General features: G+C 45.6%; 2 protein-coding genes across 2 annotated transcripts in view; one reads left to right on the top strand and one right to left on the bottom strand.

The window, feature by feature from the left end:
• Positions 1-10657, top strand: part of PSMG4 (proteasome assembly chaperone 4) — a 16074-nt gene extending 5417 nt beyond the window's left edge. Inside the window, exons 2-3 of the mRNA XM_004387561.2 lie at positions 5166-5241; positions 10365-10657. Coding sequence (XP_004387618.1) covers positions 5166-5241; positions 10365-10486 — 198 coding nt within the window. The 3' untranslated portion in view covers positions 10487-10657. The remainder of the gene's footprint in view (positions 1-5165; positions 5242-10364) is intronic.
• A 4974-nt stretch (positions 10658-15631) lies between these two features.
• The window catches only part of SLC22A23 (solute carrier family 22 member 23), a 226341-nt gene continuing 223170 nt past the window's right edge, over positions 15632-18802 (bottom strand). Inside the window, exon 11 of the mRNA XM_012558815.1 lies at positions 15632-16170. Within this exon, the coding sequence (XP_012414269.1) occupies positions 15807-16170 (364 nt within the window). The 3' untranslated portion in view covers positions 15632-15806. The remainder of the gene's footprint in view (positions 16171-18802) is intronic.

Raw genomic sequence — 18802 nt, 5'->3', positions numbered from 1 at the left:
GAACCCTCTGTTGTGATCCTGGTCAGAGCAGTCAGTGGTGGTAGCCGGGCACCATCTAGCTGTACTGAACTCAGTCTGGTGGAGGCCTTGGTAGCTGTGGTCCATTAGTCCTTCGGGCTAATCTTGTCCTTGTACCCTGTTCTCTTCATTCTCCCTTGCTCCCGAAGGGATGAGACCAGTGGAGTATCTTAGATGGCTGCTGACAGGCTTTTAAGACCCCAGACGCTGCTCTTGGTGAAGACTTTTGATGAGCATAAGTGTTTAATTTTTAGAAGATCCCAGTTATCTAGCTTATCTTCTGTAGTTTGTGTGTTGTTGGTTATGGTTTGTATCCTGTTAATGCCGTGTATTAGGGCCTCTAGCATTGAGCCTATTTTTTTCTTTTATGAACATTATAGTTTTTGGGTTTATATTTAGGTCTTTGGTCCATTTTGAATCAGTTTTTGTTGTATATGGTTGTGAGGTATGGGTCTTGTTTTGTTTTTTTTGCAGATGGACATCCAGTTTTGCCAGCACCATTTGTTAAAAAGGTTGTCTGTTCCCCATTTGATAGACTTTGGGCTCTTGTCGAAGATCAGGTGGCTGTAGGTGGATGGATTTACATCTGGGTTCTCAATTCTGTTCCATTGGTCAGTGTATCTGTCATTGTACCAGTACCAGGCTGTTTTGACTATCGTAGCTGTATGGTAGGTTCTGAGGTCAGGTAGTGCGAGTCCTCCAACTTTATTTGTCTTCTTCAGTAGTGCTTTACTTATCCAGTTCTTCTTCCCTTTCCACATAAAGTTAATGATTAGTTTTTCCATCTCTTTAAAGAATGTTGCTATTTGGATTGGGATTGCATTGTATTTGTAAATTGCTTTGGGTAGAATTGTCATTTTCACAATGTTGAGTCTTCCTATTCATGCGCATGGTATGTTTTTCCACGTATGTAGATCCCATTGGGTTTCTTGCAGTAGTGTTTTGTAGTTTTCTTTGTATAGGTCTTTTACATTCCTAGTTAGATTTATTCTAAGTATTTTATTTTTAAGTGTTTTATTTTTTTAGGAGCTATTATTAATGGTATTGTTTTCCTAATTTCATCGTTCTCTTTATTGGTATATAGGAATCCAACTGATTTTTGTACATTTATCTTGTATCCTGCTACTCTGCTGAATCTATTAGTTCCAGTAGTTTTCTTGTGGAGTCTTTAGGGTTTTCTATGTATAATATCATATCATCCGCAAACAGGGACAGTTTAACTTCTTCATTACCAATTTAGATACCCTTTATTTCTTTTTCTTGCCTTATTGCTCTAGCTAGGACTTCCAGCACAGTGTTAAATAGGAGGTGATAAAGGGCATCCTTGTCTTGTTCCAGTTCTCAAGGGGAATGTGAAACACAATTTTTGATAATCAATCTCTTTGAAACCAACAAATAAAAATCACCAGAAGAAATTGTGTTTTCATCTTAAGATAGGCCTTTCTAGTTTGTTCATTCACTGTCATCATCGTCATCATCATCATCCGACTTCTGGAACCCTTTAAAGTTCGATCCCTTGTCGCTTTCATCATTGCAATGTCTCAGAGCTGCCTGCAGACCCTCTTCTGTGACCTCTGAACTGAAGTCATTATCACTGCCTTTGGTGTCTTCATCTTTGTCATTGGTATTCTACTGGTATACATTCCCAGCCTTTCTAAATGTGTTGTGGATGGTTTCTGTGGTTATTTTCCCCCAAGCAGAAGCCACCCACTTGCAGACTTCTGTAAACATTGCCTGCTTCAGTTGTCCTGATGGTGCCTGCTTCAGTTGTCCTGAAGGTGTGAACTCATAATCCTGTATGGTTCTAAAATTTAGATATATAAACTGAAAAAATGTACACAATATAATCGATAGTTGGCTGGTTCTAGTAAATAGATCGCAGAATTCAAACGTGAGGTATACAAGAAGTCTTTTTATATGCTCGCAAGCATATGGCAAAGGTGACTAAATGATCATTGATCAAAGACACTGACGCTAATAAGACATAATTAGACTATGAAATAAGCAGACCTAACATAGCTTAGGAGCCCTGGTGACGCAGTGGTTAAGAGCTTAGCTGCTAACCAAACGGTCGGCAGTTCGAATCCACCAGGTGCTCCTTGGAAACTCTACGGGGCAGTTCTACTCTGCTGTATAGGGTCCCATGAGTCGGAATCGGCTCAACAGCAACAGGTTTTTTTTGTTTTGTTTTTTTTTTTTAAACAGAGCTTAATGGTTTCACTTAATATGATACAGTAAGGTTTTCACATTCAGCTGTTGAGCCAAGAGTGATTGTGTATCAGTTTTGCTTTGTCTACCTCTTTAATTAAAATTCATAGTTGGAAGACAACTATGATAATTATGTCAATGCAGACTGAATTGAGATTCCTGTTGATAGCTACTGGATGCCATTGATGCCAGTGCAGGCTTCTCTTTCTTTATGATTCCAATTGATAGCAGGTGATTTATGGACAGGCTTCAGTAGGTTCAAGGTTCTGAGTGATGACTCAAAAGCTATGGGGATATAATTTATCAGCTTAAATCAATAGTAACAGACACACAGCTTCAATTATTTATTTTCCTATTACCAGGGTACTACCAACCTCAATCCATGACTTCTTACCATAGCTTATACTTTTATTATACAAATATAATCAAAAGTAACATTTTTGGAATGAAGGTGAATGAGGCTGAAATTCATGTCTGGAAATGTCACAAGACATGGTATACATGGGTGCACTATGCTAGAACTTTTTTACATAATTTCATCATTTCTGCATGTTATGTGTGTGCATTATTTGCATGTGCATGCTATTTGCAAAAAATATGGTAAGTGTAATCTGTGAACACAGAATGTCCTTCCATTTGTTTAGTAGCCTATGTTTTTTGATCATCTTTTATAGCCCTTTACCACTTCTGTCTGTGCTGCAGTTACTTTGACCTTTAGAAGACAAGGAGTCCCATCTCTGACCTGTGCCGTCTTTGCTCTGCACACACTCAGTGTTTGCTCAGTTCTGCTGTGGACCGTAAGGTGGAAGGAGGGCACTAAACCCCAGAGCCTCCCACCTCTTTCACAAGCTGTGCCTCTCAAAAAACTGTGTCACTTTCCAAGACACCCCAACCTCTTAGTGAGGCTTTTTCTTCTAGAAGTCTGCTATTTTAATAAAGAAAGCTTTGGTCATATTACAAGTTGGTTGGTTTTTCTTTTAAGCTTGTTGTTAGTTGCTGTCAAGTTGATTCCAACTTGTGGTGACCCCATCTGTGTGAGAGTAGAACTGTGTTCCATAGAATTTTCAAGATTGACCTTTTGGAAGCAGAGTGCCAGGCCTGTCTTCCAAGGTTACTTTGTGTGGGTTTGAACAGCCAGCTTTTCAGCTAGTAGTTGAGTGCTTAACTGTTTGTGCCATCCAGGGACTACTTTCTTTTAAACTGGGCCTTTTTAATGGTTAGGTTACTTCCAAAATCTTTGGAAGTAAGATCCCTTCCAGATTTCAGAAGGGCTGTGTTTGTTTATTTTAGCATTGTTTATATTGTTCCTTTAGTTTTATTGCTTTTTATCTGAAACGAGTACTGCCAAGCATATTCAGAAGTTTTATTTTCACTATATGGATGCCAGTGGCTAGCGCGCTTTCCCAGAGTCACAGGGACCTTGTTGAACTTTCAGAACCCAGATGAGTCTTTGGGAATGGAGCTGGGTCTAGTGGAGGCCGTTTTCTTCCCAGCTTAGACGGAGAGGTCAAGCCTCTGACTCTTAGTTGGTGGGGGCTCTGGGGGAGGAGGGCCTGAGACTCTTGGCACCTAGGCTGTGGGATTAGCTTCCTTCTTGCTGTGGTCTTAATAACCTCATCTGCTTCCCTCCTGGCTGTAATGTTGCTCTTCAGCATGCTTTTGAGTTTCCTACAGTAAAACAAGCACTGTATCAGGTAAGTCCTGGTACTCATGAACAGCCTGTGGGGCCAACTGCAAGTGATTTCCCTGCAGAGTGTTCCCACTGTAGTGACTTCATCTGCTTCAGGGGTTAAACCTGCTTGCCTGCTGACACTGCAAGACTTCTTTCTCTTGGAGAATGTGTTCTGAACCAGCAGAACATGGCACCGCCCCCTTGGGAAGCATCCCAGCAGCAGATGCCTGGCAGCCTGCTTAGGGGAGGAGTAGCAGTGCACTCTTTGCTTTGTTTTTAATTTTATTGTGGTTTAGATGAAAGTTCACAGTGCAAATTAGTTTCTCATTCAAAAATTCATACACAAATTTTGTGATTTGGTTGCAATACCAGCAATGTTCAGTACTCTCCCCCTTTCGACCCTGGATTCCCTGTGTCCATTCATCCAGTTTTCCTGTCCCTTCCTACCTTCTCGTCTTTGCTCTTGGGCAGGTGTTGCCCATTTGGTCATTTGACTGAACTAAGAAGCACATCCCTCACGTGTGTTATTGTTTGTTTTATAGGCCTGTCTAATCTTTGGCTGAAAAGTGGACTTCAGTAGTGGCTTCAGTTCTGAGTTAGGGTGTCTGAGGGCCCTAGTCTCGGGGGTTCCTCCAGTCTGTGTCAGACCAGTAAGCCTGATCTTTTTGTGTGTGTGAATTTGAATTTTGTTCTGCATTTTTCTCCTGCTGCCTCTGGGACCCTCTACTGTGATCCCTGTCAGAGCGGTTGGTGGTGGTAGCAGGGCACCATCTGGTTCTTCTGGGCTCAGGCTGGTGGAGGCTATGGTTCATGTGGTCCGTTAGTCCTTTGGACTAATATTTTCCTTGTATCTTTGGTTTTCTTCATTCTCCATTGCTCCGGACGGGATGGGACCAGTAGATGTATCTTAGATGGCCGCTTGCAAGCTTTTAAGACCCCAGATGCTACTCACCAAAGTAGGATGTAGAACATTTTCTTTATGAACAACGATGACCTAGTTGTCCCCCGAGACCATGATCCCCAGCCCTCAGCCCCAGCAACTCGGTCCCTCAAGCTATTTGGATGTGTCTAGGAAGCTTCTATGACTTTGCTTTGGTCAGGTTGTGCTGACTTCCCCTATATTGTGTGCTGTCTTTCCTTTCACCAAAGTTAACACTTGTTTACTATCTAGTTAGTGATTTATCTTCTCTATCTCTCCCCTCCATCTTAACCATCAAAGATGGTTTTTTTTCTTCTGTGTGTAAACCTTTCTCTGTTTTGTTTTTAGGACTCCATTCCTGTGGCCACCTCCCTCCTCGGAGACACTTCCGACACGACGTCCACTGGCCTTGCCCAGCGCTTAGGTACGTACTGGCAGGCCTGGGACCGCCAGGTGCTTGTACTCATTTCCTGTGAGATCAGTCCTGTGGGCACTGTCCCGTGTAATGGAACCTGAAGCAAATCACTTAGAAGACCCTGTATTAAAAGAAAATTTAGCTCATTGTCCACTAGGTAAATGCAGACATGTATGTTGGGTCTTTGTTAGCTGGACATGTGCTCACTGCTACTATCCCATCTGTTGTGGCTGCTGTCCAGCTGATGAAGAACAGATCTATTTCATTCCTCCCACGAGCGCATTTGTCCTCCTGCTCAGGAATGTCATGGAGCTAGGAGGAGGGTAGGTGATGCCACACTGCCTAGTGGGTAGGGGCTCAAGGTTACCTCCCAGGCTCTTGTGGGGATGCGGTGGAGCCCAGGGAGAGGGTGCCACTGCCGGACAGGAAGGACTGCCCTTGCCTTTCAGTGTGCTGCTCTTTGCGGCTAGAGAGGAACAGGGGGCTTGGCTAACGGGTGAGTATGGAGTGGGCAGAAATACAAAGCATGAGAGAGGGAAGGCCTACCCCTTCATACGCTTCTGCAGTTCCCAGACAGTCAGGTGAGAAGGGCATGTGCCTGCTAACCCCAGCATGAGTGCCCCTGGTCACTAGGCAGTCACGACTCCCAGAAACCACCAGCATGGAGGCGCCTTCACTTCCTCTGGGGCCCTTCCTGAGTCCCCGGTCTGCTCATCTCTTAGCCAGTGACTAAGCCCCCACTAGTCCTGGTGTGGAGGTATCCAGGGGACTGACCCTAGACCCTCATGTGGAGGAACTTACGTTGTAGGGCAACATAGAAATGCCATATCTGTAAAAATAAGGACATCTATCGAGGGCTTGTTCTGTGCCAAGCACTGCATTACGCACTTCATACGTATTATTTCTTTAAGTCTTCACCAAGTCTATGAGGCATTCTACTCTGTTCTGTAGGGTCGCTATGAGTCAGAGTCAACTCGATGGCAATGGGTTTGGTGTTTTGGAGCCCTGGTGGCGCAGTGGCTAAGAGCTCAGCTGCTAACTAAAAAGTTGGCAGTTGGAATCCACCAGCCACTCCTTGGAAACCCTATAGGGCAGTTCTGCTCTAAGGGTCGCTATCAGTCGGAATCGACTCAACGCAATGTGTTTGGTTTGATTGTCTATTAAGTGTACAGTAGCATTATGTCTGAAAAACAATGTATGTACCTTAATTAAAAAATAATTTATTGCCAAAAAATGCTAACTATCATCTGAGCCTGCAGCGAGTCGTAATCTGTTTGCTGGTGGGGGGTCTTGCCTCGATGTTGATGGCTGCTGACTGATCCAGGGTGGTGGTCGCTGAAGGTTGGAGTGGTTGTGGTAATTTCTTAAAATTAGACAACAATGAAATTTGCCACATTGATTGACATGTCCCTTCACGAAAGATTTTTCTATAGCATGTGATGCTGTTTGATAGCATTTTACCCACAGTAGAACATCTTTCAAAATTGGAGTCAGTCCTCTCAAACCCTGCCACTGCTTTATCAACTACGTTTATGTAATATTCTAAAACATTTCAACAATGTTCACAGCATCTTCACCAGGAGTAGATTCCATTTCAAGAAACCTCTTTTTTTGCTCATCCATAAGAAGCAACTTCTCGTCCATTAAAGTTTTATCATGAGATTGCAGCGATTCAGTCACATCTTCAGGCTCCACTTCTAATTCTAGTTCTCTTGCTATTTCCACCACATCTGAAGTTACTTCCTCCACTGAAGTCTTGAACCCCTCAAAGTCATTAGTGAGGGGCTGGATCAACTTCTTCCAAACTCCTGTTAATGTTGATATTTTGACCTCCTCCCATGAATCATGAATATTCTTAATGGCATCTGGAATGGTGAATCCTTTCCAGAAGGTTTTCAATTTACTTTGCCCAGATCCATCAGACGAATTACTATCTATAGCAGCTATAGCCTTACAAAATGTATTTCTTAAATAATAAGACTTAAAAGTCAAAATTACTCCTTGATCCGTGGGCTGCAGAATGGATGTTGTATTAGCAGGCATGAAAACAACATTAATCTCCTTGTACATCTCCATCAGTGCTCTTGGGTGACCAGGTGCATTGTCAATGAGCAATAATATTTTGAAGGGAATCTTTTTCTGAGCAGTAGGTCTCAACAGTGGGCTTAAATTATTCTGTAAACTATGTTATAAACAGATATGCTGTCATCCAGGCTTTGTTGTTCTGTTTATAGAGCACAGGTGGAGTAGATTTAACATAATTCTTAAGGGCCCTAGGATTTTGGGAATGGTAATAAGCATTGGTTTCAACTTAAAGTCACCAGCTGCATTAGCCTCTAACAAAAGAGTCAGCCTGTCCTTTGAAGCCAGGCATTGACTTCTCCTCTCTAGCTAAGAAAGTTCTAGATGGCATTTTCTTCCAATATAATGCTATTTCGTCTACATTGAAAATCTGTTGTTTATTGTAGCCACCTTCGTCAATTATCTTAGCTAGATCTTCTGGATAACTTTCCGCTTCACCTTGCACTTTTATGTTATGAAGACAGCTTCTTTCCATAACCCTCATGAACCAACCTCTGCTATCTTCATACTTTTCTTCTACAGCTTCCTCACATTACTCAGCCTTCATAGAATTGAAGAGAGTTAGGGCCTTTTTCCGGATTAGGCTTTGGCGTAAGGGAATGTTGTGGCTGATTTGATCTTCTGTCCAGACCACTAAAACTTTCTCCATTCAGCAATAAGGCTGTTTTGCTTTCTTATCATTCATGTGTTCACTGGAGTAGCACTTTTAATTTCCTTCAAGAACTTTTCCTTTGCATTCACAATTTGGCTAACTGGTGCAAGAGGCCTAGCTTTTGGCCTATCCTAGCTTTTGACATGCCCTTCTCAGTAAGCTTAATCATTTCTAGCTTTTGATTTAAAGTGAGAGACTTGTGACTCTTCCTTTCACTTGAACACTTAGAGGCTACTGTAGGGTTATTAACTGGCCTAATTTCAATATTGTTGTGTCTCAGGGAATAGGGAGGCCTGAGGAGAGAGAGATGGGGGAATGGCTGGTTGGTGGAGCAGTGAGAACACACAGCATTTATCAGTTAAGTTCACTGTCTTATATGGGTGGGGTTTATGGTGCCCCAAAACAATTACAGTAGTAACATTTAAGATCAATGATCACAGATTACCATAACAGATACAATAATAATGAAAAAGTTTGAAATATTGTTGAGAATTACCAAAATGTGACACATAGACAGGAAATGAGCACATGCTGTTAGAAAAATGGCACCGACAGACTTACTGGACACAGGGTTGCCACAGACATTCAATTTGTAAAAAACACAATATCTGCAAAATACAATAAAGTGAAGCACAATAAAACGAGGTATATCTGTATTTGTAATGACGTGGGATGCGGGCATTAGTAGGGTGTCATGCAGGCACTGGGGAGGCAGGGAGTGGCCTGGGAGAGCTTCGGGAACGGTTCAAGTTGGACTGGAGTCTTGAAGGGTTAGCAAAGTTTGCCTGTTAGGTCGAGGAGGTAGGAGGGATACTCCCAGCAGAGGGGTGGCGGGAGTCCCCTGAAGCACCGGTGAGTGAGCATTACTGTGGGAGGAGGCTGCTTCTCTTCTCCAAGCTTCAGTGCCTGTGGTCTGAGATAGAGGTGTCCGAGGTGGGGCCGGTGGGGCCGGAGAGGCTGAGACTGGATGTCAGCCCCCAGGACAGGAGTGCTTTCATCTGTCCAGTGGGGTGTCAGGCTGCCCTGTCACTTACGACCCAGTCTGGTTCAGAAGTCTTCGATCCACAGCCTTATACAGCTGAAGAGAGGCGTCGGAGATCCTGGGGTCTGCCCGTCCTCACTTGACAAACAAAGGTTGGGCCCAAAGAGGCCCCAGGCAGTGGTGGGCTCAAGGGAACTGGCCTGTGATTCCTAGCTCAGGCCTGCTCACCTGCCTCCCATCGTGCCGATGGCGACAACAGGAGCGACAGGCTGGCTACATGGCGAAGTCAGGTCCAGGTTGTGGAGGGATGTGCTGTGCTATTCCTGGTGTCCCCACCTCACCTCACCACCTTCAAGGATGACAATAATGATGGGGCTGAGATGATGAAGACCATGATCGACTAATGTCGGTGGTGGCAAGAGGGGTGGGTGCCTCTCCACAGGCAAGTGGGACTTCCTGCCTCTGCCTTAAGCCTGGGGTGAGGCCTGGCAGGAGGGTACGTGTAGGCTGTGAGGTGGTCACCTCTGCACTGCACAGTTGGTGTTTAAGCGCTTTAGGCTCAATGCGGACTTGTCTTCAAAACCTTGTCCTTTCTTTCTGATTCTGGGTGGGGGACTCTGCTGGGTTTTTGCAGTTGACCCAGTATGCCTCACCTGGTTATTACTGGTTGTGTAGAAAGGGCTAAAACATACATTCACCATCAAATTGAAAACTATATGTTTGTGTGTATTCGTGTGTGTGCATATATACACTGTGTGTGTGTGTACATATATATACTGTGTGTACATATATATGTTGTGTATATACGTACATATATACAGTGTATCTGTGTATATGTACATATACACTGTGTCTCTGTGTGTATATGTACATATATACACTTTTGTGTGTACATATATACAGTATGTGTGTACTATATATACTGTGTGTGTGTGTAAATGCATAGGAATGAAATTATTATCTCTGGGAGGGGAGTGGCACTGAAGAACTTTAGTATTTTATTTTAAATGCTTTTATATTTAACGTACTTTGTTATTAAACAATTTAATGTTATCCATGTTTTTAAAAAGGTAAAAAACAAAAAAAAGAAACCCTCTGTGTATAGCAGTGGCTTCCAACTTCAGTGTTTGGTATGACCTAGAGGGCTTGTTAACCCAGATTGCTGGCCCCATCCCTGGAGTGTTTTCAGGTCTGGGGAGGGCCTGAGAATCTGCATCTCTAACAAGTTCCACACGATGTTGGTGCCGCCAGGGACCACATTTGAGAACCTCTAGAGACTAAGAGAGGGTCTAAATGATGTTAGTGTGCATTTGCAGCAGCTGTCTGTGAAGAGTCGTAAAAACTTCTCTCTCCCTTAACCTGTTCCTTTTTCCCGAGCGTCTCCCTCACCTGTGTCAATGTATTGTCTCTTGGCAGCAAGGAAGACCAACAAACAGGTGTTTGTCAGCTATAATCTTCAGAATACAGACAGCAGCTTCGCATTACTTGTAGAAAACAGGATCAAGGAAGAAATGGACGCTTTTCCAGAAAAGTTCTAGCTGAGTGGCAGAAGTGAGGATTTATAACTTATGTACAATATCAGTTTAAATAAACGTATTGAATTTCACAGTCTGATGCTTATTAAGTTGTATGTTTAAATTTTGTTTTTGAAGGGTAGTCTTATAACTTTCCTTCTTCCCCTCACCAGGGTTGGGGCCAAAGGCTCATACCGATCCATATGGGGTAGGAGACAAGCCAAATGGGCAGTAAACGGTCTTCCTTTGAGCGCTCAGTGGTAGAAGGGGTTAGGATGGGGTTTTGTTGGGATTGAAGCGGGCTAATCCAATAATCCGAGAGTGTTTACATGAGCTATGGCTCTGTTAAATTGTGTATACTCCAATTAGAATTAAGGCAATACTTCTAAAACATCCTGGGGGGTGTGTTTTCCCGAGGCCTCTGTCTGCCTGTGAGTGGAGGCTCACCCACCCCCTCAGTGCTTCTCTCTGGCACCACTCTCCCTGGGCCTGGTTTGTGCGCCAGCTCCACAGCTTACTCCATGTGTGGTCCTGTTTCCTAACCTATGATGGGAATAACAGCATTCACCTTGCTGGGTTATCTTTAGGATTAAATATATAGAAATGCTCTGTAAACCTTAATTGCCATGGCAATTAAGATGCCCATTATGGTTTTCTGTCCTCACTCACATGGAGCCAAATGCTCCTCCTTTCTCTTCCTGATACCTTTCCATCGTCTTCCCTTTTTATCCCAAGTCCCAAGCCAACGCTTTTGTCATCTGTAAATGGATTCCAGGCTACTAGTACCATAGGCTGCACATTTTCTTTCACATCCTCCCCCAAAGCAGCATGTCAGGGATCAGTGGCTCCTGACCCAGTTCACAGAGGAGCTTTCACAGACTTCCGCTACCTTGCCCCCCACCAGATTCTACGGGTCCTGGCTGGGATCTGGAGATTGGAAAAGCTGCCCTGGTGCTTCTACATGCATGTAGGTTGAGAATCGCTGGCACAGGGCTTTCTAACCTTTGGGGTATATCTGGGTCCCTCTGTGACTAGATACGAGTCAGTGCCCTGTAGCACATCTTGTGCCACAGCAGCAATCTTGTATTAGCCAGTGGTAGGCACCCAGGTGGTGACATGAGCAAGGTGTTCAGAGGAGCAGGTCTGGGGTTCGAGAGTGCACACCTGCAGACATCCGTGCTCCTTGGAGGGCTTCAGCCAGCACAGGCGCAACTTGGAAAGCACAGGGTTGGCCTCTCTAGGAATAATAAGTAACACGACTCGGCTAGCGAGAGAAGAGTTTGGTATAAATACTTTATTAAAGAAATACTGTTTTCTGGTTAAAAAATACTACATTAGAGAAGAATTTTGGGTTATTCGTCTTTCCTCGCAAGTCACAGTGTAAGATGCTGCCCTGACCTCTCTGGGAGCCCTCAGGCTGGATCAGCAGAACATAAATAACAAGAAGAGAAAAATCCTAAATCTGATGGCCACACGCTTCTCGGGTGGTCTGAGAATAGTACTAAATAAACAGCCTGTGTTCATTCCAGTCTCTGCTTTTAAGACGAGGACTCCCCACACAAAGTGAGAGGCACCTGTCCCTCTTGGGGCTGGAGTGAGGACGGTTTACAGCAGGTTAAAGCAGTGACGCTGGGAGAGCGGGATCAACATGGAGGGTTTTATTACTCATAGGCATGGCAGGAAATGTCCTTCACTGGAGGCCACCAGATGAGGTAGGGAAGACATTCCAGAGGAAATTGGTTAATGGGGCAGCATTTTTATTTCTGTACATTTACATACAATTTTTCCCCAAGGTACAACAGATGTGACATCATGCAGACATGTAGCTTTGCAGACAGTTCTGAACTCAACAGGCTTGTGCTGAGTGAGCCCCACCAGACCCATGGCCACCAAACGCACAGCAACAGTTCTCAGGGAAACCTCGGCAGGAGTGGGCTACAGGATGGGGAGGGGAGCGTTCCCCGCTAGACGGAACACATTACTGCCTTCCTAAAACATAACACAGTACATTAACATGAGGTTTTGTTCTTGAAAAGAAAGACGAAGGTGAGGTGTGGGATCCCCAGCATGTAGTGATGGGAGAGTCACAAAGTTCAGTAATGGCACTTCCAGTTCAGTGATTGCTTGTGTGGCTCTAGGAAGTAGTCATGTCCGAGGGCAGGACTTCCTGTGCCTGTCTAGTGTTGCTTTCTGTTCTGGGGCCAGACCCACTTACTAGCCCCTTTCCTCCAGTAGCAGATGATTATGCTCTTTTAGAAGACAAAACATTTAAAACTTTCTCCTGTTGTCCCTAGTGCTAATATTTAGGGTAGTTGATGGGAATTATTGACATCTGGAAAAGAACAAATGAAAGATCGAGCCCTGTCTCAGCTGTTCACATTTGTGCATAACTTTATGGGAAGGGGATTGAAGCTCCCTGATGGTTTAGGAGGTAGGGTGCACAGAAAGGAGATAGAAGGGGGAGGAGCTGGGAGTACCCGTCTTGGTACTTGGGGTGTTGTCCCTGGAGGTGGAGGGCTGACTTGACGTGGCATGTGCCTGAGAAGGAACCAGGACTGCTGAGCTTCAAGCATAACCGGGTGTAGGCCAGCTCCGTGCAGGACAGGCAGGACCAGATGTGGTTTGGCCTGTGTTCCCCCCCTGCTATCTTACTTGGGTGGCATGGGCTCTGCCCTCAGGGGAGCTTTCCTGCTTTGGCTGCATTTAGTAAACTGTCCTCAAGAGCCTCAGCTGTCCCTCCGTGGAGTTGGCCAGCAGAACAGCTCTACCCCATCCTTGAGGCTGCCCAGACTGGAGAGCTCACAGCTCGCAGCTCTCCTTGCTGAGATGCCACCTACCGGACAGTCACTCTGAATAAAATCTGCAGACTTTGGTTAAAGGAATATCACTTTCCTCTGTACCAAGAGCCCGGACTCAAACCTAGCTTCTCTCCTAGCCCTTTGATGACTGGGTCCTAACTGCTGAAGTGCTTAGCCTGGTCTTTGGTGGACTGTTTCTATTGTCACCATTTGAGATGGAGATCAGAGATCTGGGGACAGAAGTTCTAAGTGCTATGCCTTGCCACCTCCTTCCTAGAGGGCACTGCAGCTTGCTCTAGCTTCAGGACGTTTCTTAAGAAGCTCTACATGATCAGTTTGTGAGTGCTCACGATTCCTGCTGTCTACAAGTCTTTCTGTAGTACAGTAAGTGGATCGTAAGGTGTCCTGTGCTGAGGGTGCCTGGGAGCGGCTCCGTCTACCTGCCCTGGTCACCACCTGGCCTGGCTGTGTATATGTCACGTGCTGCATGTAAGGAGTTTGCTGCCAGGTGGCTTTGTAGCAAGGACTCTAAAAAAGGCAAAAGGTATTTCACAAGTTTGGCACGCGAAGCTGCCCACATCTAAACAAAGGCCTTTTTAAAGGTGAAGGCAGACTAACATTGAAACATGGAACAGAAATGACTCAGGAGACCAGGGCAGGCAAGGGTGAGTGGGCACGGAGTGGGTCAGCTGAGGGGGCTGGCCCGATGACCACCCCTGGCGGAGCAGGTGGCTCTGGAGCAGCTCTGACTCCAGACATCAGCTACGAGACGAGTCCCAGTGCCTCAGAACAGTCTGTGTGTCTAGTCAGGGGTCTCCCACTGGCGCCTGCACTGTCTTTGGAGGAGAACCAGTAAGCACAGAGCAGATAAAATCAGGAAGGAGAGAAAAGGCAGGTGAAGCTACCTCCTTTCTGCCCTTTTGAATACAGCTACCATCAGTTGGAAGTTATCGAATTGTTTAACAGAGGCCCCTGTCCCAGCTTCTCTGGAGGACAAAAAGTGCGCACCACTAAGGGGCAGGTGAGCAGAGGAGGCTGGCTCAAGACCCTCTGAATTCTGGAAGAACCATGGCTGTCTGAAGAAAGCCGTTGACTGCTGCTACAAAGAGGTATCCACCTGAGCCAGGAGGGCTGTTTCTCAGAGGAATCAACTGTAAGTTCTAGTGGCCCCCGAGGGTCCTGGAGGAAGCCCTCCTACAAGTTCCCACCGAGCCACCCCTTCAGACAGATCGATAAAGCTTGACCTGGAAAGGCAAGAAGAAACCCTCCTTGTCTGGGACAAAATTAGGAGCAAACTGAAAACCCTTGGCTTACAGGCAGGAGGAGGGAGTGGAGCTTTGGTTGATTATTGCTTTCCTTGTTTGTCTTGGTGCTCTTAAGAGACTGGCTGTCCAGCAGACTCTCCTGTGAGACGTCCCGCTCCTCGCCCTGTGCCCACTTCTGCACTGACAGAGGGACAAGCAGAGAAGTGGGCCACAGGAAGATACTGGGAACAACACGGTTCTTGAGGGTTCGCCCAATAGGCGCCTTGTCTCTGGGCATGGCGTCAGCGAGCCGACAGGTGTCCCAGCTGGTGATTTTCTGCATGGCGTGTGCTCCAGGTGCGGGTGACAGGGAGTCCCCCTCCTGTGGATGTGCGTTAGGAGTGTATTTCAGTTTTTTTCCTATTTTTAGTTCAGGAAGTAGCCATGTTTTCAAGTAGTGCTGGCAAAAAAGCTGATCGTGAAGGAGAGAATTCTTCTGCTGGAGCTAAATCTGGGAAGTTGTATTAACAAAAATCAAAATGTCTCAGACCCCACCACATTTGTTCTGCACATAATTAGGCAAACCTGGTGTCAGAAAAGCTGTGGTGCTATTGCCACTGGTCATTTGAGATTTCTAATGAAATGTCTAAACTTTTCCCAAAAGAGGTTCTGGCATTAAGTACAAAAGGATGATCCTGAAGAAAAGACTAAGCTGGTTTTAATGATATTTGTGAACTGCTTTCCCCCAAACACGTGGAACAGAAGTTCTTACCTTACAGATAGGAAAAAAAAAAAAAAAAGACCTTTTAAAAAACCATATGCAGACTCTCTAGCAAAAGCTACATAATGTACATTTCACCCCGTCTAAAGTGCGGTCCCAGAGGTGGTTGGGATAGCGCTGTGTCTTGTACAGGGCGGGCGCAGCCGGGGCCACAGTGCAGGGAACTGCTGGTTCTCCTGAGTGGGGTGGGGAGCAAGAAGACAGGCCGCTGCTGTTGGCTAGTGAAGGATCTTCCTTGGAAGGGCTGTCGCTCTTCCCACAGAGGTGGTCTCGTGTGTGATCAGCAAGAGGAAAGGGAATAAAGTGCTTCTTGTAAAAATGACCAAAATAAATACAAACATTTAATGGCAGAAAAGAAAGTCTTTGAAGGGTTATTTCCAAAGAGTTTGTTTCCTCAAACACACATTGCTGGGCTGTGTGGCAGACTGTCCCTGTGCTGGCTGCCTGCCCACCTGCCCGCCTACCACGCTCAGCCCAGGCCTGGGACCCTGCGCAACACCCCTCACCTGCAGCCCGTGTGCCTACATAGTCTTCCTGCCATTGGCCGTGGCACCCTCAGGCTGCAGCGCGTCCCCTGCGGCCATGGCCACATCGTGTAGGCCCGAGTAGTCCTTGAGCTCGGCGTTGGTGAGCAGCAGTGGCTGCTCGCCCTTCTTGTGCGGCAGGAGTGGCTGCCGAGTGTAGTGCTCGCCGTTGGAGATGCTCTCGGGCAGGTTCTGGTGCCTGCTCTCGGGCAGCAGGAGGATGCAGATGATGCAGATGAGTGTGCAGCAGGCGAAGATGATGTGGTGCAGGAAGTAGCCTTTCTGGTTGTGCAGCTCAATGATGGGCGCCGTCAGCATGCCGAAGCCTGCGCTGGCCAGCACCAGCCCTAGCCCGCCACACCTGCGGACACAGGCCAGTTAGTAGCCCTCCTGGTCAGCCTGCAGCCCCGGCCACTTCCTGAGGAGCTGGGAGAGCTCACTGTGGGAAAACGGCCTGGTCAGGGTGCCCGAGCAAAGGCAGCCGAGGCCTCCCACACATCTGACATCCCCCACCACCTTCCTGTGGCCATCTCCATGCACCACCTCCAATCCCGATACCACTTTCCTTATCATCTCAAAAGCTGTTACTTAACTAAGCTTATTTTAAAAGAAAACTTTACAACACTGAGGTAAAAGGAATAAATGCCATAAATGAATAGAAGGAGAAACAAAGTGGTATTAAGCAATGCAAATTCCCAAGGCCTGCTCTCTATTTAAAAATAAAGGTGGGGATTAGTAAGGTATCAAAATGCTATTAGACACACATCAACACCAAGGGAGACTTTCTCCTGCTGTAATCAGAGAGGCTGAAAGGTAATTTAAAAGAAAACAATTTTTCACCATGCCTTGATGTTATTTATTGCTGTATACCATGTATTTGTCCCTAGGTGGTGCAAATGTTAAGTGCTTGGCTGCTAACTGAATTGTTGGTGGTTTGAGTCCACCCAGAGGTACCTTGGAAGAAAGGGCTGGCAATCTACTTAACGAAAAATTAGCCGTTGAAAACCCTACTCTGACACACATGGGTTCACCATGAGTTGGAGTCAACTTGAAGACGACTGGTTCTTTTCAGGTTGCTGGGTGGCGCAAATGGCGACTTCCGCCCTGTGCACTCTGAGAAGCCTTTCAGAGGGCCAAAGGGAATAGCAGACTAGCAACATTAAAAGAATCCCTTGCAGTTCTGAAGTCTGTCTTTTGACATGAAGGCACACTCTGGGGATAAGGTGTTTGTGGCCCCGGAAGAGGCAGGCTAGTGTTAGGCCGCAGCAGAGGGTGTGGTGTTCCCATGGCAGGTGACCTGCACCTTGTGATCTCCAGTTCTGGGGGCCGCACTGAAGAGAACAGGTGGGGGCTTGTAGAAGGGGCAGCAGAATTGCTTTGCTTAGCTCCAGAGAGCAGAACTAGGCCCAGTGGTCAAGAGCTACAGGGATGCTGATTTCAGCTGGCTTAAGGAAGAACTTTCTAGCAGAACTGCTCAAGAATGAATGCACAACCTCTTAATGAAGTGACCTTCATACTTGGATGCACTTAGGCAGTGATGGGCTGAACGAGAGATCCCTGCAGCAGGTGGAAGGTAGGGGATATGATTCTCTTGGTTTGCACTGGTGGCTCCTAGCTCAAAGAGACTGTTCTACAAGGTCACAAGATACAAGATCAATACACAAAAATCCATTGCATAGCTACAGACTAGCAACAAACAATCCAAAAATGAAACTAAGAAGAAAATTCCACTCACAACAATAAAATACTTAGAAATTTACCAAAAGAAACACAGGACTTATACACTGAAAACTGCAAAACATTACTGAAAGAAACTAAAGAACATAAATAAATGGAGACACATTCTATGTTCATGGACTGGAGGTCTCATATTGCTAAGATGGCAGTTCTTCCCAAATTGATCTTAGATTCAACATTATCCCTATAAAAATCCCAGCAGACTTTTTTTTTTTTTCCCAGAACATGATAAGCTGATCCTAAAATCTATATAGAAATGCAAAGAACCCAGAACAGTCAAAACAATTCTGAAAAATAACAAAGTTGGAGGAATAAACTTCCCAATTTCAAACTGATTATAAAGCTACAGTAATCAAGGCAGTATGGTACTGGTGTATTGACAGACAGATCAATAGAACAGAACGGAGAATTCCAAAATAAACCCTTACATTTATGGTCAACTGACTTTTCTTAAAGGCAAATTCAGTGGGGGGAAGAATACTGTGGTGAAATGAGTTCCTTTATGTGGACTTTTGCTTTGGTTCTTTAGAAAAACAGCTTGAGAGATTTTTTTCCCTAAACCCTGAGGAATTAACCTTTGCCCTAGTTTTCTACACTTAGAGGGTTTGTTACTTTTCCTGGGTAAGCTGTAAACCAACTTGGTTTGAGTATTCCTGGGCTGCAGCCTGCCCTGTGATTGTTATGCACCTTGCAGGGACTGGTCAACAGATTATGCGAATAAAGTATCTGTAGCCTATTATGCAAATGAAGTGTCTGTGGCCTACTGAGAGTGGCACCCCCATGGGAGAGGCCATGCCTTGAAATTGACAAGGAGTTGTATATATGAGCAGCCAACCCCACAGAGGTTTTTGAGACAGAAAGAAGCAGGAAGACAGAAAGCAGTAAGAAAGAAAAAAGCAGCAGAGAGGAGGAGGCAAGGAATCTCCTAAAAGAGCTGTAACACAGGTCAAGGGCTGGCGGTGACAGACGCAGGGCCAAGAGGAGCCTGTTCTGAAGGGGCCTCAGAGGAGCCTGTCCTCAGGGGGCTGAGAGGAGCCTGGTCTGACGGGGTCAAGAGAAGCCCTCGATGGCCAACAGCAGCTTAGAGAGCTGTTCTGCACTGAAGAAGGGAGGCCATGCCTATATGCTTCCTGATCCTGATCCTGAGTTTGTAGGCTGTTGATTCTGATCCCGAGTTGTACCCTGTTACTTCCTTAATAAACCACTTAACTGTAAGTACATGGTCTTGAGTTCTGTGTGGCCAAAAACAGATCATC

This window comes from Trichechus manatus, unplaced genomic scaffold (genome assembly GCF_000243295.1).
Source record: "Trichechus manatus latirostris isolate Lorelei unplaced genomic scaffold, TriManLat1.0 scaffold00188, whole genome shotgun sequence".
Taxonomy (NCBI): domain Eukaryota; kingdom Metazoa; phylum Chordata; class Mammalia; order Sirenia; family Trichechidae; genus Trichechus; species Trichechus manatus.
The sequence above is the reverse complement of the archived record's forward strand: the minus strand, read 5'-3'. Positions and strand labels throughout refer to the sequence as shown.